The 27,788-nt window shown below is 41.6% G+C and overlaps 4 protein-coding genes and 1 non-coding gene across 17 annotated transcripts; 2 read left to right on the top strand and 3 right to left on the bottom strand.

Annotated features, from left to right (window-relative positions):
* Window positions 1-1,458: 1,458 nt before the first annotated feature.
* On the bottom strand, window positions 1,459-2,383 carry LOC103703132 (RING-H2 finger protein ATL17-like). Its single transcript, XM_008785910.4, has one exon. It carries the CDS (start codon window positions 2,381-2,383, stop codon window positions 1,901-1,903), a length of 483 nt encoding a protein of 160 aa, XP_008784132.4. The 3' UTR covers window positions 1,459-1,900.
* Window positions 2,384-5,045: 2,662 nt separating this feature from the next.
* Window positions 5,046-5,119, top strand: TRNAI-UAU. Its single transcript has one exon. It is a non-coding gene; the product is annotated as a tRNA-Ile (tRNA).
* A 1,283-nt stretch (window positions 5,120-6,402) lies between these two features.
* LOC103703212 (protein IQ-DOMAIN 1-like) lies at window positions 6,403-13,265 on the top strand. 5 transcript variants are annotated; one of them, XM_039130325.1, is made up of 6 exons: window positions 6,403-6,756; window positions 7,767-7,860; window positions 9,663-9,806; window positions 11,628-11,879; window positions 12,461-12,574; window positions 12,664-13,265. In XM_039130325.1, the coding sequence occupies exons 2-6, from the start codon at window positions 7,786-7,788 to the stop codon at window positions 13,048-13,050; spliced, it is 972 nt and encodes a 323-aa protein (XP_038986253.1). In that variant the 5' UTR covers window positions 6,403-6,756; window positions 7,767-7,785; the 3' UTR covers window positions 13,051-13,265. The 5 variants fall into 5 exon arrangements, with proteins under 5 accessions (XP_038986253.1, XP_038986252.1, XP_008784249.2 ...); XM_039130324.1 differs by having other exon boundaries at window positions 6,405-6,756; window positions 7,782-7,860; XM_008786027.4 differs by having other exon boundaries at window positions 6,411-6,756; window positions 7,782-7,860; window positions 11,652-11,879.
* A 2,159-nt stretch (window positions 13,266-15,424) lies between these two features.
* On the bottom strand, window positions 15,425-18,510 carry LOC103703352 (transcription factor PCF5-like). 8 transcript variants are annotated; one of them, XM_039130322.1, is made up of 4 exons: window positions 18,032-18,510; window positions 17,839-17,945; window positions 16,012-17,748; window positions 15,425-15,915 (listed from the first exon to the last, which is right to left on the bottom strand). In XM_039130322.1, the coding sequence occupies exon 3, from the start codon at window positions 17,268-17,270 to the stop codon at window positions 16,059-16,061; it is 1,212 nt and encodes a 403-aa protein (XP_038986250.1). In that variant the 5' UTR covers window positions 17,271-17,748; window positions 17,839-17,945; window positions 18,032-18,510; the 3' UTR covers window positions 15,425-15,915; window positions 16,012-16,058. The 8 variants fall into 8 exon arrangements, with proteins under 8 accessions (XP_038986250.1, XP_026659949.1, XP_008784441.1 ...); XM_026804148.2 differs by having other exon boundaries at window positions 16,012-17,774; window positions 17,855-17,945; XM_008786219.4 differs by having other exon boundaries at window positions 17,855-17,945.
* A 4,996-nt stretch (window positions 18,511-23,506) lies between these two features.
* On the bottom strand, window positions 23,507-26,993 carry LOC120111931 (magnesium-chelatase subunit ChlI, chloroplastic-like). 2 transcript variants are annotated; one of them, XM_039130320.1, is made up of 4 exons: window positions 26,664-26,993; window positions 26,365-26,480; window positions 25,907-26,185; window positions 23,507-23,752 (listed from the first exon to the last, which is right to left on the bottom strand). In XM_039130320.1, the coding sequence occupies exons 1-4, from the start codon at window positions 26,989-26,991 to the stop codon at window positions 23,732-23,734; spliced, it is 744 nt and encodes a 247-aa protein (XP_038986248.1). In that variant the 5' UTR covers window positions 26,992-26,993; the 3' UTR covers window positions 23,507-23,731. The 2 variants fall into 2 exon arrangements, with proteins under 2 accessions (XP_038986248.1, XP_038986247.1); XM_039130319.1 differs by lacking the exon at window positions 23,507-23,752 and having other exon boundaries at window positions 24,303-26,185.
* Window positions 26,994-27,788: the final 795 nt, after the last annotated feature.

The following is a 27,788-nucleotide window of genomic DNA, read 5'->3' as shown; positions in this document are numbered from 1 at the left end:
CACTCCTTCATGGGCTAGGCCAAGGCTGATTGCACACTGTACCAACGTGTCTTTGCCATTGCTATCCAGGGTTCTTCGATAGGTCCAATGGCCACCATAGGCCCATGAGCCTGGCCCGATACCAAGGTGACACATCTCCCATCCTATGCTGATTAATTAAAGGGGTGCCACATGGGTTATAAGTCTGAACTTAACCTTTTGGGCTGTGAGTCCATGACAAGTGGTATCGAAATCAAGCCTATTGTGCATCACCATCTTTATTAGTTATGTGGATTCCTTATTAAGGGATACCAGGATCAAGAAGGATCAAGTAGGATAGAGGACTTGGGCCATGATGCCCCCTATCTCGAGGAGAAGCCTATCATGACGAACTTTTGGGCTATGAGTCCTTGATATCGATATCGGACTCCCCTCTTTTCCTTTTTATTTGCGAACCCAAGCCTCCATCACTCTTTTACCCTCCTTTCTTCTCTTCTCACCAAGCACGACCACCACCACACACCCGCCACCATCACCAATGCCACCCGTCTCACTATCTTCTAGCGACCATCTTGCTGTCCTCCCTTTTGTTTATCTCTTTCTCGCTCTCTTGTCTCCTCTCTCTTGCTACCGGCCTTAGTTCCTTCTCTTTTTTCTCTTTTTACTCTTAATGCATTTGAGCCCTTCTTCCTCTCTCCTCTTCTCACCGTTTTTTTGGTTTCCTATCTCTACTAGGTAAAATCCTTGACTCTCTCTCCATTTCTATTGAGATTTCATGCCACACAATCTAACCCTTGATTTTGTTACTTTTTTAGGAAAAGATGACCACCACTTTAAAAGAAAAGAGATCAGATTTGACTTCCAATTCTAACAAGAGATATAATTGCAATAATTTTTAGCCCTATTTCCATATTATTTGACGGATTAATGTAGGTTTGAAGTAGATTTATGGAAACACTAGGTCTGGTCTACGTATTGGTTATGTTCGATATCTTTTCAGCCACATGTCCATATCTTTGGAGCTCTTATGTTCAATGGTTCCAACAAAACTAATCTCGTAAAATTTGAAGATATTTTGTTAATTATGAATTATTTTTTTATTACAAGAAGTGCCTAAATCTAGAATTGAATGCTAATAATATATTTTTACTTTCTCTCAAACATCTACTGTTTTTCAAATTTTTATCCGAAGGATCTGCTGCTAAACAAAGTTGGCAAATCTTTAATACTTTCTTTCTTGTTTACGAATCAGTTTGGAAGATCAACCCAAGCAGGGCAATTTGATTTACCATTCATCAGTTCACCGAATCCGATCAGACTGGGTTTTGGCGGCAAGAACCCGAAACTAAACATATACAAAAACTCTAATAGGCCTAGCGCGAGAACCGGGCTGAAATAAGATCAAATTTACATTGCGGGTAAGACCGTTGACATCGTAGGTTGAGTGTATCATTGTCTTACTCCACCGATTGACGCTGGTTGCAAGCCAAACTGCTGCCTGATCATTCATTCAAACCATATTTAAATACACAAGAATATCTCAACAACCATACAGCCTATAAACAAAACTTCTACGCAAGTCACCGGACAGACGAAGACAAACCAAGTCCTTTGCCCTTTCACCGAGTACCAAGTCTCTGAACTTCCGCTCCCCCATTAGCCAATCACGACACCACCTAAAGCCATGAAAACTTGCAGGTAAATACCTCACAAAAGCAGACAAGCCCTTCACTAAACAGAATTTCTACAGCAGGAACCCTTCATTTCTCTCAAACCGATGATTTACGAAATTAAGGTAAATCAAAAGAATAAATCTACAGAATTTCACAAATTACTACTGCTTCTCTAAGTTCTCTCTTCAGCGCGCAGCATCCTCCCCGGAACGGCGAATCCATCATCCTGGGCTTCACCAGTATACAACTCAGACGGCGGTGGTCGCGAGGTCGACCTCGGCTGCTCCCACCTTCTTGGCCATCTTCCTGGGCTCGGCGGCGCTCCGACATAAGGGGCAGGTGGAGTGGGAGTGCAACCACATGTCGATGCACTGTACATGGAAAACATGCTTGCAGTTCGGCAACAACCTCACCTCCTCCCCGTCCTCCACCACGCTGATGCAGACCGCGCACTCCGCCGACGTCCCCTGTTTGCCGGCGCCGGTGCCGCTGCCCTGATCATAGGTGGCTCTTCGGTAGGCGAAGGTGGGCAGGGCGCGGATGGCGGAGCGATCAAGCCCGGCCGTGGCGCGCTCGTGCCAGGTGCTCCGAAGCAAGCTGCGGGAGAAGAAGAAGATGATAAAGAGAACGGCGCAGGAAGCCAAGAAGATGCCGACGAGAACGAGTGTTGTCACCGCGCTGCAGCAGCTGCCCGTTTGGTCCTCCATGGTGTTCCCTTCGTGGCTGGACATAGCGGCCCGGTGGGTCGAATCTTTCTCCGTTATCTATCTCTTAATCTCCTTAATGACAAAAATTAAGCTTTGCTAATTGCTATTACCATGCAGGGTGCAGGGATGCAATGTGGAAAGAAACTTGTGGTTTAACTGGAGCTTGATTTTGAGATATTTTGTTACGATTGGATAAGATGGAGGCATCATGAGGATAGAAACTTGATGTCTATCAACTTTTTTTCGTTTTTTTTTTCTTAGTAAACATCAACTGGTAGTGAGCCCAATACTGCGGTAGCCCTCAGTTTGGTAGCAGGCGGAAGATTTTTTTAGCCCAATACTGCGGCAGCCCCGGTTCGGCGAGATGCAGTAAAAATAAGGATAAATTAATAAGAATGGTTTGTATGCTCCAAAACTAATATTTAAAATAATAATAATGGATTGCCAGCTCCAAATAAGGAGTCTCGGGACAAGCGGAAGAACTTCGTTGTCCGACAGCTGTGATGACACGATTTTTTCTTTTTTCTATTTAGAATACGTGATGGTACGATCTTCTTAATATTCCTATATATAATATTTTTTTTCCAGATTAAAAAAAAGAAAGTGTTAGCTGTAGGAGAAGAGAGACCATCTGTACTCATCTGAGATGGGAATCCGTAATTTGTATCCGGAAATATAATATCGAAGTCTTAAGAAATAAACGCCATTTAAAACCGAATTGACCCTTCGCTTCCAAGCAAGGCATGATCATTAAACAAATTCAGCATGTTTTTTAGATGATATGAGACCAGAGGTGATATATTGTTCAATGAACGGTCCCAAGCCCACATAAAGCGGGGTGGTTCGAGTGTATTTCGCATATAACTACAAGTCGCTCTAGTTGCATTTGAGACTTACTTAATATTTCAGCTCATTTAAATTCAAGTTTAGCGTCTGGATTCAACCGGACCCACTTTTGGGTCAGATCAAATAGATTAACAATATTAATTTCAATAGGGAATATTAGTTAGGTAGGTAGATTGGGCTAGATCACGGGCGATCATAGTTTTGTTGTTGGATCAGGGTAGATCTCTGAATCAAGAGAAATAGTCATAGGAGAAGTTCGTTGTCTGATAGCTGCGAGGCATGATTTTTTTTTTTTAAAAAAAAAACTCTTTTTTGGAGTGATAGCACGATCTTTATAATGATTGTTGTGTATTGCGATTTTCTTTTTTTTCCAGATCAGGAGAAAAGTCGTCTCTAAGACGCGAAGATACCTAGGCTGATCCAAGACATGAATCCATGATTTGCGCCTGGGAAATTCTGGAATAAATTACCCAGGGTCGAAAACTTGAGAACCGTGTTTAAAACTGGAAACCTGACACCTTGCTTGACCATCGAGCCCTGTAGTCGTCGTCTTCTTTTCCTTTTTTTTTTTTCTTTCAATATGACTTGGGAGTGGAGTTAACATGATGGTGATCAAAGTGAAGTTTTACACCGTTAACTTTTAGATTACTAGTAATTAAAACCATAAATTTTAGAATTTGGCAACTTAGTCAACAATGTTGATAAATATTTTAGGAGAATTATCAGACTCTATGAACTATTGTGGTTTACTATGGATAGAGTTGGACAGAATCTAAGAGCGAAATCTGTTATATTAGAAGTCGAGTCGCAAATCGAATTTTCGGAGACCATAACTTAGTTATATAACGTCCAATTGAGATTTTTGAAATCGGCTAACTTTTTGAAATCTACAACGTGAAACCTTCTGTAAAGAGTATGGCACACTCAGTAATTAGGTTCAAATTCCATCAGTTGGATCTTGAAACAGATCAGTCAAGCCAAAATTTTTCTTTTGAAAAGAGATTTTGATTGAACGTATCTCTTAATCCAAGAGAAATCATATGGAGCGACCGAAGGCAAAATTAATATAGAAGTCGAAATTTACCTTCTTTAGATTTTTAAATTTATCGAGTTTATTTATATTAGTCAAGTATATTTTAAAAAAATGAGTCCTATTAAAACCAAAAGAGGAATCTAACGTGAATTGTACAAAAGCAGATCTCATCATTATAAATAGAGACGATGTGTCTCGATATTATGATAATCAATAAAATAAAAGAGGACGTAAACTATAATTTTGAAATTTTTTCTTTTTTTAAATTTTTTTGAAAAATTCGAGCCGATCGAATTGAGAAAATTCTTCATTCTCCTGATTGGATCAACAATTACGCAAAATCAGAAAATCGTACTAACTAAGCTCGATGCTATCTGCTCTTTAGTGTCACATGATCACACATGGTTTTTAAATTGCCGATGTGGCAACTAATGGATTATAACATTGCCATTGGAACAGCAACCCTCCCTCCTTCATTGAGTCCAGTATTTAACATAGTGACAGCTTTTTTCCTGCCAAATAAAGCTCCCACCATGTTAAATATCTTTTAACACCTATGCTAGATTATCACAGCTAGTGAAATCACTCCACTGTTGCCTCTCTAAATATTCCAATCCATTCGTATGCACCCTTTTCGCTGGCACCTGTCCCTACTCGGCATCTCCAGCTGACCCACCACTATACGCAGGCGATGGTGGGGGCCAACACCTCAATCATCTCCACTTTGGCTTCCAAGCAAAGGGCATCGATCAAAAATAGCTCTGTTTATAACTATATTATTAAGCTAATTGCCGTGTTCGCGTCTTTGGTCCCGTAGCTCAGTCGGTTAGAGCGTTGGTCTTATGAGCCGAAGGTCGCGAGTTCGAGCCTCGCCGGGACCAGTAAAATTAATATTAAGAAACCTAAAATTCATATTTTTAGTTATATTTTTCAGTTTTGTGTCAATGTCCACTTCCTTATAAATACAATTATATCTTTGCATTAATATCATGCAACTTTCATGCTAATTTAGCTATAAAATATATCGGTGGATTCAACTGATGATGCTGGTTTTATGATCTATAATGACAATCACAACCTTAAAAAAATTTAGCACTCTTTTTTTTTCTTTTTTTTTGTCATAGTGCCGAGCTTTTTCATTAAAGAAACAAATGCCCTCCTGGTCTACCTGCAGCTCATCGTAGTTTGCTCTTTTGTTTTGATGCGCTGATGCTTAGCTTCTCAGGTTTCATCTTTGCCTGCTTGCTTTCCCTTAAACTTGCATGTACTGCTGATACCTTGTTACAATCAGTTCATGGTACTGTAATATAGTAGTTGTTCTACCAAAACAAGAAACAAATGCCTTATTATATGTAGGGCTCCATCAATCAGGATGATCACACAAAACATTAGAAAGACTTCTATTTTCATAAACATTTTTGAACGTTTCATATGTGTCAACTTTTGTTTCATGTTTGGACCCCAATGAGACCTCTTTAAACTCCATTCCCTCTTAATAGAAGTAGTGTTTCCTTCTCATTTTATATAAATTGAACATGAAGTAACGTATAAAGAAGTACATCTTTCTCACTGTAGCTCATCCCCTTAATCCAACCAAGTATGTTTTTATTCCACATCAGCAGATCAAACTATTGAGGCAGGATCGGCTTCAGATTGTCTTACAAGCCTATAAAAACAAAAAAGAGACCATGCGGCCCCATGGATCGGCATCAGATGTTCAAATCCCTTCACGTTGGTTCCCCGGTCGCTGTTTTGGGGTCGGAACCTGGCAGCGACCACGCCTTTCTGATTGGAGAGGCTTCGGCTGTACTCAAATTTGATATCTTCTCTTCTCCTTTAGATTTTTTTTTTTTTTCGCGTTAAAGCGAATATTTCATACACTACGAGTATGAATAGATCCAATGAAGTCAGCAAATAATAAATTATGAAGTGCTCGGGGCATTGTCTGCTCTTCTGCCCATAAGATGCCTCCCGAGTGGTTAGCCGTATGTGTTGTCATTCAGTCAGCCATTATGTTGACCTCTCAATACATATAGTTGGCCTCAAAGACTACTGCATCACTACTTAAGTTAGAGCTATATAGAATGCTGCATTTATTATAAGAAAAGAAAAGAAAAAAAAAGAAAAGAAAAGAAAAGAAAAAGATGAAAAGAAGACTACTGCATCACTCACCATACTCCTTTGGATCCTTTGGAGAGAAAAAGAGATCGAAGAGACCGAGTGAAAAAACCAAGCTCGAAGGCTGAAATAAAAGTGAAAAGGGCGACGGCAATAGATATCGTCCCCACCCGCATCTTTCTCTCTGACTACCAATCCACATTGCTTCGTCCGGGTGGCTTCTGTCTTCCTCCACACCCACTTCTCCTCCTTTGAAAGCCCCACACCACCATTAGCCTCTTTTCCTCCGTCTTTACAGGCCTTCGTCTCGGGCGCTGTCGCCGCTTCCGTTTCTTATTCTGCAGCGGAGTTGATGCACACGACGTTTTTGTAGATTTTCGCCGGAGTGTTCCAAGCAGAGGTTAGTGGGGACTCGTGGGTTTGTTTGTATGTGCTTCGATTGACAGGCTAGATTAGTTCTCGTGTTTCAGGGCTTCATTAGTCCTTGTCATGTATGGTTCTTATGATCTGGTGGGCTGTTTTGCAAACCGAGCCGTGATATGCTTTCAATTTGGACATGCTTCATGGTTTGCTTATACGTTGTAGACTTTTGATGAAATTACTTTGGTGCGGGAAATGGGATCTGAGTTTCTCAGAGATTGTTATACCGTGAACTTTTCTTCTGAAATTAATTATTGTTCTGTCTGGAGTTTCGTTAATTAATAACTTTCTGCCAGTGTGGATTGAGCAGATCCCATATTGGATATTTGAGTTCGTGATTGTCATTATTTAGTAGCTATTTAATTTGGTTGGACAAAAGTGGTTGGATTATGCATCAACAGACCTTAAATTCATGAATAATTGAAAGGAATGTGATTAACTGATGTATTTTTTGGCAATATTCGGCTGATAAAAAATAAATGATCAGGAAATGTTATGGATGGGTGTTTCAACTTTCTAATGCTCTTTTACTTATGAATCTTCGATCATATGAATATCAAAACAGTTCAATAGGATTTGAGACATGTAGAGGGTAGAATGATTGTTGTTTTGAGTCAAATCCTCAGTAAGGCTTAGAGGATTTTAATTGTAAGCTATTCATCAAGACTGGGGCATTGTGGATCTAATAGCTTGTTTTTACAGGCTGTAACTCAACAATATTTCACCAGGAGTTCATTACATTAGAAGCCAGTTAGTTTTTAAATCTGCATGTCACATATCACATATACCTTGTTTAAATAAATCACCTCAGCTGAACATCTAGCACTCTCAATTCTGTATCTAGCATACTTTCACCTCTTACACCATCTCTACATTCTATCACAATAGGGTTATATGGCCTGTAATAATTCGTTTGCATGATGATTCATTTGTCATTTTGTTATCAAGGTTACATTAACATAAGTTTTGTGTTTTATGTCTGACATTAAGTGAATTGCACATTAGGAGAATGGGTTCTGGAGATTGGTTTAAAACAATTATTTGCCGGAAGAAAACGAAGCAAGATCAGTCAAAGCAAGTGAAGGTAAAACATTAACTTATTTGATTGGTTATCTGCTTCTTATTTTGACCATGCTCTAACTTTCTATAGCTTGAATGAGTAGAGGGTGCATGCATATGGAGGAGTATATCGAGATTCTCAAAATATCCTGGAAGTTGGAATGTCTAGGAAATATGAAGTAATGTTAGCAATAGTGAAGTGCTAGATATCGACTTCTACGGAAACTTGAAATTAGCATATAATAATTGAATTGAAAGTTGAGCATTTAACATATGTTTTGCTTGTAGAGCTGTAGTTGGTAATGCAATCTGATGATCATAGATTATGCTTAACTAATGAGGGAGTTGGATGTGTCAAGGAGAGATGCAGTCATGAATACTACAAGGATCAAACTCTATGGCATTGGTTTGGGCCCGCATGGGCACCTTCATAATCTAGGTACATAAACACATGGCATTTTAGTAAAGCCCTAATGCTCCTAAAGCGTCATAGTTGATGCCTCTGTGCCTAGACAGACAACTTCATATTTAAAGTGGTGTCAAAAACACAGATTAGTGCTTAATAAATTTGAAAAATGAATGACACTCTAACTGATTTGCTGTCTTGCATTAACATGTAACAAGAAATGGTTTCAGCATCATTTGGAGAATCCAAAACTACGTACCTGATTTTTTTTTGTGTGTGTATTTTCACTCCATCCTGTTATGGTGTAGTTTTAAAACCCGTAAAGGTGAATATGTAGTACAAAAGTACATAGCGTAAAACTATCTTCCAATCTTCTCTGATAGGCTATTAGATGTGTTGCTTCATACTTCAGTATGCAAGGGATAGAGGGCTTGATATGTAAAAACACTTAAATTATGTTTGAAGGGTCCAGCAGGTCTCAACTTTTTACTTATCTGTTCTTTGTTGCTTAACAGAAACATGCGAAGATTGATTGGTTGCAGAGTTGGGGATGAACCATGGTCTGTTCCATACTAGGTTGAAGGTGGGGCTTATAGACCATAATGGGGTAACATCAACATTTAAAAATAGATAAGAATTACAGTAATGGGATTTGACTTACGGTATCTATCTCGACATGCTAGCTAATTCAGAGTTCAAGATCGATACAGGGACATGCTGTTGCTTTGAAAGTTTTTTTGTCAAGATAAGAGGTCAAATATCATTGACCATTCACAAATTATAGAAACAATCAAATAGGGTTTCATGTTTTACTGGAAAAGAAGAAAAGATGAATTGGAAAGTTGAATTTATGATGTAGAATTATTAAACTTGAGCTAGCTGCAAGGTTTAGGGAGATGTTATAAAGAAAATTGAAATAAGTCTGTTAACTTCATTATGCATGAAAAAATAGAATACCTCATACACAAGCGAGTAAACAAGAAAAGAAAGAAAGAAGATGACATAAAAATGCCATTTGTTAAAACTAAAAAGTTCATGCTGTAGCTGTAGAAGCAAAGCAACTGGGACAGATAAATCTAGGGAATGGTAACAATATCGGAGCAGGAGTCTTATCTACTATTACCAATTGTTCCCCTAAAGGATGAGGCTTAGTAAGAATAAATGAACCCACTTAACAAATAAATTGCTCACCAGTACTTGTTCTTTTATCTAATCAAAACGCCATATGGCTAGATGTATGACTTAGTATATTTGTTCATAATATGGATATGGAAGATGGTTTTAAATTGCTATTGTTTGATGTACTGGTTGATGTTGATGTTGGTTCTGTAATATTCGCCTTCTGCTTATTCATGTCAATCAGCAATTGTTTCTTGCATGTCAACGTATTCATGATTCACACAAATCCTGCCTCGGAACAGGGCACTTCTTGTCAACAATCAAATGGGTTCAAGTGGAGAAATCAATCTCACAGAAAGTCTAAAAAATTATATAATGGTTGTGGTAGCATGAGTATTGAGGACTTAGCAGCCATTCAGATTCAAACTGCATTTCGAGGCTTCAGGGTATATATGAAAACATTTTATGCTATATGCCCTTCCATGTCTTTCTTCCGCAAATGTTTACGTTTAGATTATATGCATAGCACGAAGTCATTCAATTTGATATGAGTTTCTTTTTCAATTCACTGTGGAGCATGATTTTTATCTTAATTATAGTTCTGCTGCATCCATGCAATCAACTGTTACCTGTAAAATTGTTTCATGAAAACTTTTTAAGCTGTATTACCTACTTCATGCCTTTTTGCACATCAGATTGTGCTGTAAATTATGAAAAAGGGGTAAGGTGGGGGCAGGTTGCTTAAGTATAGAGTTTTTGTTTTGTTGGTCTGCGAAAAAAGGGTTGAGAAGTGAAAAAGGGATTATGGAAACCTGTCATCTCAGGGCTAAAGAAAAGTATCATGCCATGTTGACACGAATATGAGTGGATTTGCATTAAAGAGCTACTATTGTGGCATGTGCCATGTGCATGCTTTAATCAAGATGAGGGAGCATTTGAGGGATGCCTGTGGTAGGCTCATCCATTAGAAAGGCTGATCCTTGAGAAGCATCAACAAAGAGAGACACTCCGCACAGTAAGATATTTGCAGGCAAGTAATTCTCGAAGGAATAATATATAAGCCATGTGTCTGGTGGTATTTATGGATGTGTGGATGAATGAATGAGAGATGCCAGAAATTATATTAAAAAAGTGTCATGATATCCAACTGCCACGCATGGCCGGATCCTAACTCTTTGCCATTATAAAACACTGTAGATGTATAGGGTGTGACTGTAAAATATCAGACTGCCATTCATCTAATTACCATTTTCATTTTCCCTCAATTAATTACTTTCATGATCATCCTATGCTTTGATTAGTGCCTCCATAGTACCATCATTTGCTTTCTTGTCCTTGTCCACCTCACTCCTAGGCTACAATTACTTTATTTGGCTAGGGAATGTTGTAATCAACTCTTCACTTCTGGCTTCTATATGTCAGCTGGAGATTCCCTCATCTTCTTGAAAAGAAAGAAATACGTTATTGTGTTGCTTAACTGCCATGGAAATGTATCAGTGCTAAATCTCATGCTGCTAAAGAGGTTGTCTGACTCCATTACCTTATCGATTATGCTAGTGTAACATCTAATACCACGACTTTGGAATATCATGATAATTGAAGTGCTATGCTAGTATCCATGTTGAGTTTTTCCTTAAGTTGGGAGAGCACAATATGATTGATTGCCACTACTGTTACCGCTTCTTCCCATATTTACTATATCCAATCTATATAACAATGTCCAGAATTCCTTATCAAGATTCATACTACCATCTCTCTTATTTTATCTGGAAATATCTCTACTGGTGATCCATTGAGGGGATATGTCACAGATCCATGTACGGTAGTATTATGTGACTTGCCTTTTATTGGTGGATTTTTTGCATTTTAGCATGGCATCTTTTAACTCCTCAAAATGCAATTTTTTGTTTGTGTGTTATTTGTGAACCTCATTATGACATGTTGAGATCTTCAGCATTTGCAATGAATATAATTATATGCAATTTTCACAGTTTTGTAGTGACCAACTCCTTGTTAGTGAAGGGAACACTATGGTGTCTAATGCTCAGTAGCTTTGTATAATAAATATCTGATGTCCTTTTCTTTCTCCTCCCACAAATTGCCCACCTCCAATTATGTATTGAGCCGTAGTAATGGACTTTTTTTTTTCTTATGATTACTTTTGTTAATTGGCTTTCCTACTAATCTATTTCATATCCAAACACAGATTCTTTGTCATGAAACTGTATTGATCTGTCACGGCAGGTAACTGCCATGGTGATCTGCAGATTGATAGAATAGTATGTATGCAGGCTAGGAAAAACCTTTGTTCTTTGAAAGGGACAGAAAGACTACAAGTCCTTGCCCAAGGCCATTCTGTTAAGAAGCAGACATCGAGCACTTTGAGTTATATCCAATCTTGGAGCAAAATACAAGCACAAATTGGAGCTCGCCGTATTTGTATGGTAACTGAAGGCCACATTAGGCAGAAGAAACAAGACAATCAATTGAAGCTTGAGGCTAAGATTCATGACTTAGAGGTAAGTGGTGTCTATCATGTTACTTGTTTTTAACAGGTCTGAACTCAATCTGTTCTATTAGAACTTACGACGTAACATTGCAAAACCTTAGTCATAGCTTAATGCATGTGGTATGACAATAGTGGCTTTCTGAAATAGTCATAATGGGACATCAGTTGATTTTGGTTTTGTAATGAGTGCAGCGGCATTTTCATGGTTTACTGGTTTTAGATGGTTGTTAATTTTGTTTGATAGAACATAATCTAATACTGGTAAAGAGCCTTCATGTTAGATGACCGGCTTAAGGATTATGCGCTGAAGATTGTTTATTTGTTTTGCATGTCAATGGCCTTAACAGTACTCATTTTGATAAAATACAAGTCACCTCTTAGTCTTCCATGTAGGGCTAGAGCTAGAAAATTGAGCACTTATGGGGGCACCAAAACATTTAAGACGTCGTATCGTATCTCTTGCACACGTGATGAATTTTTATCAATTTGGGCTGATTAGGTACATTTCCACATGGTTGAGTCAGGAACCAACAAATTATACCTGCTTCCCGTTCATTTAGAGCCTGGTCCTGACCTTTGATTTTCAAACAGGTGGAATGGTGTGGAGGCTCTGAAACGATGGAGGAAATACTTGCCAGGATACAACAAAGAGAAGAAGCAGCAATCAAGCGTGAACGAGCCATGGCATACGCATTTTCACATCAGGTCAGGTTTGAAGAACTGGCTAGATATCTTAAGCATGTAATTAATACAGACTTGCCATGGGACTCATGTATTGTTGCTTCTGCCTGTAGTGGAGGGCCAACCCTGGCTTGAACCAGGGGCCTTTTGTTTATGAATGTGGGAAGGGTAATTGGAGGTGGAGTTGGATGGATCGGTGGATTGCAGGTCGTCCATGGGAAACCAGGCTGCCCACTGTGATCCCCAAGCAAGCCCAGACCAAGGCAACAAGCAAAGTTGGCAAGAATACAAATCCGTCAGCCGAGACAGCATCAGATTCAGTTAAACCTGCAGCGACTGATGGGAAAGGCTCTACAAAGAGATCATCTCAGTCAAATGATGGGAAAATGGTTAGCCGAGAGCAAATTGCCAAGGCTGCAACTTCTCATCAAAAAACCAAGAATCCAAAGATGAAGGAGGAGCAGCAGCTTCCTACACAGACAAGTGACATTACTGCCTGAGTCTAGCTTGAGATTATGTGCCGGATGAAACCAATTCATTGTTTGCAGAAGTGAGAACATTCAGACATATATCTATATAAAAGTGATGGTGTGAGTGATAATTTTCTGTTGTTTTTTTCTTTTTTAAATCATTGATTATGCAGAATAAAAGAGGCCACTTGCCATTGATGCTGTAAAAATTATTGAGTATATAAATGCATGTGCTTTCATGTGAAGAAACGTTGTAGATTGGCTGTCCAAGGAGTGGGCCTTCTTGTTCCTGCTAGGTTCTTTCACCAAGATTTGCATGGCCACCTGGCTGACTGGGACTCGACATGCTCTTTTCTGGCCCTGGCTGTTGTGGAACAAAAACCCTTTAAACTAGTGTCCATTTGTAATCATTCTTAATGCTTCATCGGTTTTTCTGTGTGTTTTGTTGCTTGGGGCAAGGATACGGAATTCGTCCGCATGTGGAATGTTAACCGACCGCATTCTTATATACTGATGTCTTCTTCATGCCACGAGACCCAAAGGTAATTCACAAACCTTAGATCCGATGTTGGACATGTTGTGCCACTTTTTTAAAACCGCAGCATCGGCGGATGCCATCATTATGCTCCAGAGGACGAACACCATTTACGTATTTTGCCGGTGGGGTAGCTCATTCAGAACTATTAAGAAGTATTCAAGTTCTCGTCCAACATCGTAACGAGCATATAACAAGATGGAAAGTGTAAATCTCAACTTGGAATGGATACATTTGTTTGTTTTGTGCTTAACCGTGCATTGATGGTGGGTGGAAATCAGTCCAGCCTTGCGTTCAGAGATCCAGCGGAGATCACCAGCCTACTCATACCTTGTTTGAGGGATTCATTCTGCTTCACTTGAAATGGGGAGTTTTCCAATTTTTTCAGGCTTAGCACAGCGTTTGCTTAAAGAGTCTGTTTTGTTGCTTTTGCCTCTCAGTATTGCTTCTTTCTTCCTGTTGTATTTCTCTGACTTTGTATCTCTACCCCCTCCCCCCCTCGTATCTCTCTGCTAAATTTTTTGTAATTTCTCATGGTATTTGATCTTTAATAAAGCCGGGTGGCTGCTCTTCCAGCATCCCTTATCATCACACACACAAAAAAAAAGCCTATGTATACCTCCCTAAGGATTCTTGCTTTTAATCATCTGGCAATGCAGTTACACCGTGCATGAGCTGGTGCCATCTCATCCTGGGTGTCGACTGCATCCAAGACAAATCCGCTCACGAGGCGTCTCATGTGATAAAGCCATGAAGGGATGGGTCTTCTTCTTGTTTGTGCATGAGGAATTGCACGCTTTCTGTATTGGCCTAGCAAGGCATTGGGCTGAAGTTAGATCTTGAATGGCTTTAGAGGGCCCTCCGGTTCAAACAAGCTGTTTTGCTTAATTTTCAGGAAGACAAGAAGAATAGCACAAAGATTCTGCTTGTCTTTTCATACTAAAAATGAAAGAACAAGGAGAGGTACTTTCAGATCACTTATGGGCCCCTTTCACATCATAATTCCCTCAAGAATATAAAATTGAATAATTCAATGCGAGAGATCTTCACACTGTAAACTAGGAATTATCGAGGCCAATTTTAAATTGGTTGTTTCCTTTTCATGCTTCATAATTGAGAAGTATTATTGTAGGAATATGCAAGTGGGTTCGAGCTAGTTCTATATAATCAAGAGGAAACAAAGGCAAAAGGATTTTATCCAAAGACTGGAAGCAGATTCCCTCCAAAGAGAAGTCCTCAATAAGGTTTCCCCACCAAAAGCAGCATTCCGAAGAGCGAGATAGTACAGACAAGAGAGACATAGGAAAAGCCGATCAACAAATAAAGAAAAATAATGCAATCAAGGAATCTGTCATACGGGGAAAGAGACTCAAAATCATAAAGCCATTCTTCTGAAAACAACGTTTTAACAGTCGCAGTGAAAGGGCCCCAAGTAATCTGGTAGTGTTTGTGGCTTTTTTTTTTTTTTTTTATGGAGATATCATGCCACATACTGTAGGCAAAGAGCCCACGCAGTCAATTATAGCCGCTTGTTTCTATAAACTTTATCTCAGTTGTATCTTTATGCCATCTGAGTGTGACTACATGATGCATGCAATCTAGGATATAATGTCTCTTTTTGCTGCTCAAACTGGAAGTTTGGCTAATGAGAAATAATATAAGCGGCCGAGCTATGAAAGCAGGTATGACCATGAAAGTTTTCAAATGGTAAAAGGCCTATGTTCAGCATTTTCAAATGGGATGGCAATGTGCAATCATGAAAGTGTATACTAAATCCATCTACTTTAGGTTTTTGAAAAAGTGGAAGCAACATCAGTGCCGTGGCTTCTCTTTTTAACACCAACACGAAACATAATATAGCCAAGGAAGTGGGAAAGGGACCATTCGTTTCCAATCAAAGCAAAGCAGCCTCCATCTCCTTATCGGTATGAAAACAACATCTGAGCTTCTATGTCAAAAGCTCAATAAGAGTTTTTGCTCCACTCGATTGCGCAGTCATCGTGGAACACTTAACCATCTATTGAATTCAACACAGAACCACTCACTAAAGGCATTTCCGGGTGACCAGAATCCAGGGAGCCCTCTCCCTTTTGACGACAGCTAGAAGGGTAGACCGTCACGAGCACAAGGAGCAGGAGCAGCGGCAACATGAAGCAAATATAACAAACTACTACAACAGCAACCAAGACCAACCATGGCAAACGAACGAAGGGCCGCTGAAGCCCATTGAAACAAAACCAAGAGAAGGAGAGAAGAGAGGAACCGACCAACCAGAGAATCAAAAGAAATGGCTTCATACGTATCAGCAGAAATATTGTTTCCTTAACTTCCATCACCTTCCTCGACAAAACCACGCAATCCTACCAGGGAACAAAAAAGTTGGCATTTTTTTCAGGGTGAATGCTAATGAGATAAGCAACAGTTGAAGTTTATAGAGGGAGTAGAGGGTAAATTACCAGGGGAGGTGGGATTTGGTGGTTGTCAGTTCTCTTCTTCCGCTCCATCAATGGTGAGAAGCAGAGGAAGCAGAGGGCGGCTTGTCGGAGATTCCGTCGTGCTCCTCTTCGCCCTGAATCCGTGCCGGAATGCGAAACCCCGAGAAGCCGGCACCAGATGCGAAGCCAATTGACGACACCGAGGGACGGAGCGCAGGGTGCATCTGGTGGTCGGTTGTCGAAGAAATGGGGTCCGCCCAAGCACGAATGGTGGGCGGGCTACTGGACTGAAGGGGTTCCCTCTGAGTGAAAAACTGGCTTTGGCCAAGCACCGGGTGCAGCGGCACAGCCTGCGGCGGTGCTGGCGGCAGCACGTTGAACTCGTATCCCCCGCCGCCGCCGCCGCCGCCGGTCTCCGCCACATTCCACGGTACCATCCTCTGGCTCTGCTCGGACCAGCCGGCGGAGGCCGTGTCAAAGGCCAAATGGGCGGAGCCGGAGAAAAGGGCGTGCTGAGTGGAAGGAGTGGGGTCCTGGTGGTGGTGTCGGCTGTGGGGGTGGTGGCGGTGGCTAGGGTCGGGGTTGTGAAAGATTGGGTCTTGGAAGGATTGGAGAGAGAGGCGGAGGTCCTGGCTGCTAGTGTGCGACGAGAGGTCTGGCGGGTAATTCTGAAAGCCGATTGGAGGACTTGAAGAGGGCGCGGTGGCGGCGGGGGCGGCCATTGGGAAGAAGGACTTGATGGTGTCGGCTATAGCATCAGAATCCAGAGACGGCGGGAGAAAACTAGCACTGCCGCTGCCACCACCAAAGCCAAAGGCTGCAGAAGCAACCGGTTCAGCAACTGGAATTGGCGTGTTGCCAGAATCTCCACCGGGCTGGTTGTCCGCGGCGGCGGCAGCCTGGGTTTCCTGAGGATTCGAGGCGGATGGAGGGTTGAAGGCGGAGGCGGTCGGGTACCGGCCAGGGAGCTCGGTGAGCTCGTCGATGGCGGCCTTGGCGTTCTTGATGAGCCAGTCGACGGCCTTGCTGGGGCGGTCGTAGCCAAGGCGGTCCTGGACGTCGTAGAACTGGATGGCGGTATGGGCGGAGAGGCGGACGCGGCGGTCTCGGGTGCCCTTGGCGGTGCACACCTTGCTGTGCCGGTCCTTGCGCCCGGTGGACCGCACAATGTGGCCCCCCTGGACCTCCACGATCTCCCCGGCGCCCCTCAGCCCTCCGCCGAACCTCGGCCGCTGGTGCTGCTGCTGGTGGCCGTAGCCATGGACACGCGCCTCGGCCATCCGGTCGGACAGACGGGCATAGTCGGAGGAGGAAGCCGTGGCAGGCGAGGAGGAGGAGGAGGAAGGGGACGGAAAATAGGAGCGGCCCCCGGGTGGTGGGTTCCAGTGACGGTGGAGGGGATGAAGCTGGAAGCCTTGGGGTTGCTGTACTTCTTCTTGTGGTTGCCCTGTTTCCTCTTCTTCTCTCTCGCTTTCTCTTGGGTTCGGAATTGGGTGGTACGGAGTCCTCCGGGGATCCAGATCCTCGGCCGCCCTCTTCCGTCTTCCGTCCAGCTTTGTTTTTGCCGCTAGTGGGATTCCTCTCTCTCGGCTCCCTCTCGCCGCTTCTCTTGCCTCTTCTGCTCCTGCTGCTGCTGCTGCTGCTCTGGAAATAGTATGCGCTGGTGCTGGTGCTGGTGCTTTTCTTGCCTCCGCTTCCAAAAGGCTTGGCCATCCAACTCCCAGAATCCCATCACCATCAGCACCACCTCGGCTGGGACTAACAACAAACACAGGCCACAAATTCTTTTATAAGGAAAAAAAAGAAAAAAAAATCAGAAATCGAAAGAGAAGGAACTGAACACGCTACAGGTAAAGCCCTCGACCTCTTACTGGAAAGCACAGGCCTGTGCAAGCGTGCACAAGGAAAGAACCCAGCTATTGGCTTGTATGCACTACTCGCCCCTCACCATTCTCCTGCAAAGCAACCACTAGCCCAATTAGAGAACCAGACCGGCCTTTTCTCTGGGGACCAAGAACCCAAAACAAGCTTGCAATCTCACCCATCCCATTTTAGCACGCAGAGGCGGAGTTCAGGATCGACGAGAGAAAGGAAGAGGGACTAGGGCAAGGAGACCATGTACAATAAAAAGAGAGAAGGGATTTGCGGTTTGGTGGTAGGGAAAGGAGAGAGAGACTAGGGGACAAGTGTTATCTTGGGCCGGGCCTATACGAAAGAGGACAGGGTTGAGGTGTACTAATGGTGGGGGGGGTGGGTGAGAGGGTGGTGGCACACACAGACATGCATTCAGAAATTAAAGATCCTGGTCATCTCAGCGGCCCACCCATCTCCCTAAACAAAATCCCCAGCTCCAGCAGCAGCCCTCTCGGCTCGGTGTCCTGTTGGGAGCTCCAACACTCGTCCCCTCCCTTTCTCTCTCTAGTCTCACCTTCTCTTGCCCGTTTGTCAATCTGTCCATCTTTTTCTTTAGAGTCCGGACGGCGACTCTCCAGCTTTCGGTTTTTTTCTCTTTCCTTTTATTGCTTGGCCAAAAGAAACATCGCCTTTCCCCGCCCACGGTGTTGCCAAATTATCCCCCCCCCCCCCCCCCCCCAACGCCCTCCCCGCTTTCTCACTGCCCATGTTTCCCCCCGTGAGCCCACTGAAACACTGCCTCACGCCCTCCTGGAATAGACGGCATTACTTGATTCAGTAATTATTTAATCTCCGACACCATTATTCTAGATTATTGTCGTGACGGGTGTCGCAACAAAGGTAATCTAAACAGGAAGAAGGGACTCAAACAGAGCCACGATGGAACCTACCAAAATTCCCAATATTGCCCCCATCCCACTTCCCTTCTCCAAATCCACATACACCTTTGTTCCTAAAATCCACCTCTTAATTCAAGGCATATGGGTGACGGATAGAATTGGAGGGATCTTTCAGACCAAACATGTATTCAGAGAGACCAACGAGGCCGTAGATTAGGTGATTGTTTATATGGTTAGTTATTGAAACAACACTCTGTGAATCTGGAAGGAAAGTTGCTTCAGGCACTTTGTAATATTTTATTTTTAGATTTTATTAAGTATGTTTCGTACTTGTATGGTATGAAGTCCGCAATAGAAAAAAAAAAAATCATCTAAGATTCCCACGCGGTTGTTTTGATTTGATTGTGCGGATGTACTGACCCGATGATTGGTGGCCATGCACGCGCCATATCGCAGCCAATGCAATGTAACATAACCGCTTCTTTATCACATACTTAAAAGTGGGTAAAAAAGTGGAGAGACTAATGATATGGTATTCGTCGTGAAAAGAAGCAAGTCTATTCTATCCCTATCTATGAAATACATTTATTTATTAATTGAGAGCGATCTCTCTCTTTTTTGGTCCACAAGCAACCTCTCTTCATTAGCGAGGAAATATACCATCTCGTGGGGTCAAAAAGATCATTTGACAGGACAGGAACGGGAATGGGAGGGATATCCCCTCATTCTCGGTTCAAATGCGGCTCATAATAAATGGAACTACCTACGCCTGTACAAATTAGAACAGCCAAAAGATGGGTTTCTTGTATTTGTTTATTAGCATTTGCGAGGGGCGATGGATGGGCGGAGGAATTGGTGGGGGGTTCCATCATACGAAAAAAGGGGAGGATTTTTGCGTGCCGATGTGCTGTGTGGCGTCGCTTTCTATTCCTCGCCGCCCCACAACCCCATCCATCTCCTTCTATTAACGTCTCTCTCTCCTCACTCCTTTCTCTCTCTTTCTCTCTATTTTTCAAATGTCAGCGGGCCAGCCCCAGCAACAGCCAGGAGGAGCAGAAAATAGCAGAAGCGGTGGACTCTCTCATTCTCTCCATTTTATATTTGTTCACAGGCCAACGTGTTCACTCTTTACGGTTGGTCTAGTTTATTGCAGGCCTACGCTAGCTCACGCTCCAAAGCTAGAACTCTACGGCAGTAGCAGCAGTTCGATCCCTCTCTCTCAATCAGCCCATCCATCTCTTTATTTCTCTGTCCCTCCAAAGAATCGGCATGATTAGAAGCCACATGGGCAATGAGCAAGGATGAGCTGCCCAAGTCTAGTACGAAGGGAAGAGAGAGAAAGAGGGGGCGGTGCAGGACATACGGCCAAGAAGGTACGACAGCCAAATCGATTGAAAGAAAGAGAGCAAGCCAGCACACAAGATTTTTAACATAACGCATGGAAGGGAAGGCCGGTCGTTTTAAACTTTAAGGCAACGGAAGTTACGTCCGTGCCCTGCCTCTTTTTCTTTCTAAAGGCGGATATACCTGTAAGGCTCTGCGCGTGGTTTGGACGGCTTGCGAGCTTGTACGCGAGTAAAAATCTAGGACTCGAGGGGGGAGGAAAAGGTAGGGACATCTCTCGGTCGCCGCCACGCGCACCACCGCGAAGGGGTCCCACTACGGCACCAAGCGGCGTCCAAGACTGGATTTTGCTTTTGATGGGAGATGGTCCTTCAGAGAGAGCCAGATGCATGGGTTAGCTGCGACGGGAGCGGGACGGGACATTCTAACGGATATAAATAGATAAAACGAACATTCCTGATGGGTGTAGTCTTCTCACGAGTAATGCTATGATAAGACGAAAAGAGGATGACAAGCTTATGTGTCGCGTCCGTGGTATGTCAGGATGGCGTCTAGTTGGCATGTAAAACCCCAAAGATCGTCTCTTTTTTATGAGAGAGAGAGAGAGACAGAAAGGGGAAAAAACCTTCCTTCTAGAGCTGATCTTTCTCATCGCTGCTACTGGCTCCCGGTCGCCCATTGCCGCCGGTGCGACCACCGACGCCGATGAAGATGACCCATGCCACAACCTTTGCCGTTCCTCTTGGCTTGGCCCATCCCACCACCCTCTCCGCTGCGACGTCGAAAGGCAAGTGCAGGGTCGGCAGCGGCGGTATTGCGCGACCAGGAACCGGGAGCAGTGGCAAGAAAAGGCATAGTTTTTCCCATACTCTATGCATTTTAACCAGCCCGCTAGCCTCGCCATTTCAGACAAGGAATTTGGTTTGACATCTCTCTATGTCATAAAATGAAAAAAGAGAGTTAAACTGTTAATTGTTGCCGATTGGATGCTAGCCTAGCACGCCACATATGCCGACATAAAAGCGAGTTATTTTTTGTGTTATATTTCGTATGATTGATGATATGTAGCTGATAATTGACAACCAGCTCCTTTAATTATAGTAACTTGGGGTATACTCCATTTGGAAGGAGCTCATGGATTTTTATCATGGTGATATTGTTTTTCATATATGTTGATGTTGTGGAAATAAAGAGTCTCGAACTTAGTTCCATATCGACTGAATGGCAAAAAGATCTGTACCTTAAATGGAGGGCTCGATTACTTTTCCTTCAGAAGACGCTTTTTAAAGAGCAAAACTGTGAGGAAGGCCGACCTGTGTCGTACCCTACCCTAAGGCAGACAATATTTCCTGTGGGGACGCAGTCTTCTTTCTCTGTTTCAGTTTAATGAGGGCTAAGGTCTGAGGTCGGAAGAACCCCCACCACATCATTGGCGCGCCAAGTAGGGGCCCTTGACCTCGGTTCAGACTTTCCCGTTGGAGGAGCTAATGTTGTGGGAATAAATAGTCTCAGACTTAGTCGCACATCGACTGAATAACGGAAATGTTTGTGCCTTAAATGAAGGGCTCGATTACCCTTCCATCAGGAAGCGTCTTTTAAAGAACAAACCATGAGGGAGGCCGACCTATGTCATACCTGCTCCAAAACGGACAATACCTCCTATGGGGACGCAGTCTTCTTTTCCTTTTCCAGTTCGGTGAGGGTTAAGATCTGAAATCGGAGAAACCCTGACCTCATCATATGTAATCCACCTAGTTGGGTTTATTGTTTTTAGGTGTTGAGTTTTGAGTGGTGATATATAGGTGTTTTTTTCAGATTTGTCTATCTTTTGTTGGGTCTAGACAAATATTATTTCTACTTATAATTTGTGTGCAAACCTCTTTGATATTGGTAAATTTCTAAAGAGAAATTTCAATCAATAATGTTTTATCGTTATTACACATCCACATATAGAAAAAAAAGAGTGTTTAGATTTTGTACAAGTTAAAATCAACATTTACTCTAAGTACCAATTTAACCAATTCGTTCATATCGCAACAGGCAGAAAAAAATAAATACACACAATATTTATATGGTTCAATCTATTGATCTACGTCCACGAGCTAAGATGATTTAAAAGTTTTACTATAGAAAATTGAAGATTAAAGAGTTCAAGATTTTCTCACAAACCTTAGCCTCTAATACATTATGGGCTCGTTTGGTTCGCAGGAAAAGGAGGGGGGAAAGTGTGGTCAACGGAAAAGTAATGAAATGCCTCTTGTTTGGTTGGAGTTTTCAAAGGAGAGAGATGGAAAAGTTGTATTCCCATGGGAATATGATTCCCACATTTCATGGGAAAGTCTTTCCCATGAGAAACATGGGAAAGTTACTTTCCCATGAGGTGGGAATCACTCCTTTTTTATTTTTTCCCAAAAAGACCCTTCAGCATTAAAAAAGCATTAAAGAGGCATTAAAGACCTAATTTTTATTAAGGGCATAATAGGAATTATACTTAACTTTCCTAGGAAAGTGGATGGTCAACCAAACATAAGCACTTTGGAAATTTGTCACTTTCCCATGGTTAACCAAATATGCCAAAAGTACTTTCCTAGGTATCCTCTTCCTAGGAATCTGATTCCCAGGAATCATATTCCTAGGAGGGAAAATACTTCCCGCGAACCAAACGAGCCCTATATCTTTAAAACACTCAATTGCTCTATTCTATGGAACATTCTACAAATCTTATAAATAAATTTTAGGGAACATTCTATGGAATGAAACATGAACTTTATCTCATGTGTAAGGAAGGAGGCGCACTATTAATATATGCTAACATACCATGCACTTTATAAGAACCTTTGTACCTTCATGGTGCAAAGGCTTGGCCATCGTGCAAAAGATTCAACATGAAAGGTTGCAGTTCATAATTTACTTGTGTAACATGGAATTATGGATTGTTATGAAATTGTACTTAGCACGAGCATAAGAAAGAGGAATAAGACAAACAGTGACACATGGCATAGTTATGCCTATAGATTATGTGTGATTTTTATCACATTGGAATAAGTTGAAAATTGAAATAAACTATCCATTCCTTTGAAATGACACAATCAGCAATAACAGCTCAGGCTTTATGTAGATTTTTAGTTTATCAGCATCAAAAGCATCTCTCATATCTTATGAAATGTATCGGCCACCTAGTATCGCATGCAAAAAATCATGGCATGGGAAAATGATACATATGAACATTGGCTCTCTTTGTGATACTTTCTTGGCTGAAAACGGGCCGAAAAAATCCGGCCATTTTCATTTTCAAATAGGATTGGATACGGATAGGAAATCTGGCATCCGATGAGATGAGACACAATCCGCATATTATTGGTAACTGGGATACATGTCTCAACTCTCGAGCACTTGATCAGGACATGTACTATCACTTGGGTGCCCTGTACCAGGGCAACATGGGAGATAAAAATTATCTGCTTAATAATCCCAAATCTTTACAACTAATTCAGTATTTCTAGATTTCATCAGTTTGGCAAACAATCCCCAACTACAAGATTGTGTTTTACCCTCCACCACCATCATCTTATCTTCCCCGGCCACCACGATCAGATATCATTGAAGAAGCAGCAAATGCTTTGATCCAAAGAATACCAATATGATCAAAGAAAACCTACCATAAGCTAAATACAGAATATACCCTCCATTAGCATATTACAAAAGAAGAACCTCAAATATCTCATTTCAGATAAAGTTGACTACAAAATTAATAACTAAACTAGTAACTTTCTCTCAGGTATCTATATCATAGAAGGTATAATATTCTTTATATTGGCAATGGCATGTATTTGCATGTGCGCATCCTCGTTAAGTATACATGCTATGTAATGTTTACAATTTTCACAGCCATGAACCTGCTAAACAAGTACATGTTCATAGATTTTGTGTTAGATGCTTCTATGTTCTATCACTACTTGCTCATTTTCTTTTCTTCATCCTGAGTGTAGATTAAATTTTAATAATAGTAATTATGCCAAGTATACTGATGCAATCATTTCTCGAACATCCCTGGCTTAGACCGGGGTGTTCCCTGTAAATGAATTGGGTAATTGTGATGATATCAAAGTTTTAGTTTTATTCATACTAAGCTATTGTTTTCATGATGACAAATAAATAAATAAGACAGGTTTTTCAGTGGTATTGTAAGCTTTGATGTATGATTATACCCCTGCATTTCTGTAAGCAAAGCACAAAAAAAAAACAGCTTCATGCTGCCTTCTTTTCTATATCACATTTAAATCTTTTTGTTCCCACAAGCAACTTTCACTGTAGGTCCATAGAATACATATGGAACTGAAATATCAAATCAGCTTTCTTTCTAACTTCAACATAGCATTGAATGTATTATGTTCTCAGTTCTCCTTTCACAATAACACAGAGACATAAGTCCTCTTTTTTCACTTCTTTTTACACAAAAAGGTAGACTGCCACCCTCTTCCATTTCACAGAACTTAAAAAAGTTCAGCTTCAAGAGCCATATCGAAATCCAACCCCATTGAGAGGAACAAACAACATGTTTTCATGATGAAAAAATAAAAAGGAACGTAAACAGAAATGACTGAATTTGAAGCATTAACTTACCACTGGATGTTTCTGTCGCTCCTAAATAGATGAGCTGATGAAAAACTTGGATGTCCAATTCAAAGAAGTGTCGTTCATGATGAATCATTCCCTAACTAGTTTAATTGTTATGAATTAAGGTAAAGTTCCACATGCAGCAAAACAAAGGCAAAACTCCACAAAAATATTACTACTACTGATAAGAAAAATTCTAGAACACATTACACATCCTCTTTCATATAAGTAAGGCTGACCATACCATGACAGTCCAACCTTCTCCCAACAATAAGGCTGCTGAACTGAACTAATTTCTTTTTCCAAAAAAATGAAAAATTCACCAAACTTCAAAAGAGGGGCCACGGTACCATGCTGATCTCAAGTAGCTTAAGATAACAGACCTTCCATGTAATGAACTTAGGCAGTTGTTCTAAATGGTTCCATCAAAAACTATTGTGTCAACATATGGTCGAAGTTGTTCAGTCTTTACTATGATTATAGTTTCTGACATGCACTTTCTAGTACTAAATCATTATTTCTTTCGAAACTAAGACCACGGATTGCATCTCAACTCTAGCAGACGATTATGCATAGCTGCATTTTTACCTTGCTATATTTAACCACCAAATTGTTTAAAATTGAGACAGCTGAACTAACATGAGTTGATTATTAAGTAGTAAACACCTTAGTCTTCAGACAATTTAATCTTTATACAACAATTTTCCCTCCCTTTGCACAAGAAACTTCGGTTTTAACTAGAATCAGTACTTGTGGTTTCCAAACACATGACTAAATTTTCTTATTTCCATGAATGGCAAAACTTGCAACAAACAACAATCTCATTTTCTATTACAATGGATAAGATGTATCGTAGCAATACAAGTAATGTTGATTATTTAAAGCTGGAGCCAAACATCAGTTTGTCATTGCATTTTCTTTTAAGGTCCTATAAATAATCACTAACACCAGATGACAAAAGAGAAATAGACAATCAGCAAGGAATAATTTATCGTGCAACAGTAATCAATTAGCAGCAGTAGTTGGATTCACGAAAATTAGGACCGATGTTTTTTAAAAAAAGGAGGGGAGGAAACCTTAGTTGGATACTTCAAACGTCTTCTTGATCCCTGCTAGTCTGAACTTTATATAAATGCTTCAAAATTACAGAAAACTAATAGCTTAGAAGAACAAAATGATTTGCAAGAAAAGGAAGAAAAAACCTTCATGACGCACTCCCTGACCTCCATGCCCATGGACTCAGGGTCCTCGGGGTCCGAGTTGAAGGGGTGTCCGACAACCACCCTGATCTCGGGAAGCAAGTCCACAAGGGAGCGGATGGTGGCCGACTTGCCGGTCCCGCGGTCGCCCATGATCATGACGCCGCCGTTCTTGGGGCCGATAACATTGAGAAGAAGGCATAATTTCATCTCGTCCTGGCCGACGATGGCCGAGAAGGGGTAAACCGGTGGCTGGCTTTCCTTGGCCGCCAGCTTCTTGGCCTAAGAGTAACAAGATTTTAGTGGATAGAGATTAACTCTAATTCTATATAAGAAATCAATTCTTATACATGAAGAACAAAGTTTCAACGAGTAGTATCTGTTTGATGGAATGCAGCGGTCTCAGATGTGAATAAGAAAATTAGAGGCTGAAAAGAAGGGGGAAGGACAGAGGGATTTACTGCTTCAGTGGAGCTGATATCAGGGACTGCGACAATGGATATGATGGAGCGGCGTGCCCCTCTTCTAAAACCGGTTCCAATTTTTCCATGGAAGCTCCTTCGATGCTGAATGGGGGCTGTGGAAGAGAACAAGAAAGCAAATGATGGTGGGTGCAAATGAGCTAAGGCTTGTAAAAGGGTTTCTTCGTTGATTTCTTTACTAAATTGGTTCGTTCTGTTTTTCGATGTATTCGTACCCATGATGTATGAAATGACCGCTTTAGCAAAAAAAAAAAAAAAAGAGATGTAAGTTGACTTACCGGGAAAGTGAGGCAGGGGAGAGAGGTGCGGGGAAGGGAAGCAATGACGGTGGCGGATGAGAAGGAGGTGGAGGAGAGTGCGATTTGCACCGCCATGGGAGGACGGGCTCGAGATGTGGCGTGGTATGGATGGGTAATCCGCGGCGCTCCTTCGAGTTCCGGCCTCGGCCCTCGGGGACGGAAGCGGAGGAGACGGGAGTGCATTGGATTGAGGAGGAGAGGGGAGGATAGAGAATGCCGGATTCTGGGAGGGCTTTGGTTTGGGCTTGGGGGAGTTGGACCCAAATCGGACGTACGGAGGCGCATATGCGTTAGGGTTCGGTTTCATTTACCCGCTTTGCCTAATATTTGGGGGAGAGGTTTAAACTTAGATGGCAGCATTCCCACCATCTTTCTTATGGAAAAGAGGCTATATCTTCTTCCTTGTCTAGCATATTTTGTGCATTCTAGATCTCTAATTTATCAATGAACTTTAGCCTCAAGAATTCTAAAAGAAATTCTTGCTCTATAAGGATGGATTCATTTGAGAATAAACGGACCACTTACGTAAATTTCTAGCTCCCTTGCAGAATAGCAATCAACCTTACAAATGTAATGCTTGTTGATTTCTAATATTTCTATTTGCCTATGCATCTATTCTACCATATAATGTGAAACCTTGTATGTGAATCGTGTAAGGCGCTCGTGTTGTTGGTATAGAAATATTTTCTACTTTTTCTTGATTATATATCTTTATGTTTAGAATCCTTTCCTAAGTATGTTGTCACTATATCATGAATCCTTTCCCAATATGAATATCTAGAATCCATCTCATGTATGAACTCCTCACACTCATTAGTGTGTACTTGTATTGTCCACTGTATTCTATTTTTTTTCTTATTTTTTAGGCATATATATCATTAAAATCACACTCGAGTTTTAAGAATAACAGCGAAAGCATTGCTAAGATTTAACACTAGGAAGATTTGTTGTTTACAACAATAGTGGCATGGAGAGGTGCTCGAGGCGTATGTGGATGTCCTTGAAACTAGAGGAGTTTGTGGAGAAGGAAGAATCTTTTCAGTGGAGAGGAGACCCACATTAATCAAATCTTTGGTCTTGTTCGCTATCGCTCAGTATCTAAGC

This window comes from Phoenix dactylifera, chromosome 9 (assembly GCF_009389715.1).
Source record: "Phoenix dactylifera cultivar Barhee BC4 chromosome 9, palm_55x_up_171113_PBpolish2nd_filt_p, whole genome shotgun sequence".
NCBI classification, from domain to species: domain Eukaryota; kingdom Viridiplantae; phylum Streptophyta; class Magnoliopsida; order Arecales; family Arecaceae; genus Phoenix; species Phoenix dactylifera.
Note: the sequence above shows the minus strand (reverse complement) of the source record. Positions and strands in the feature narration are given on the sequence as shown.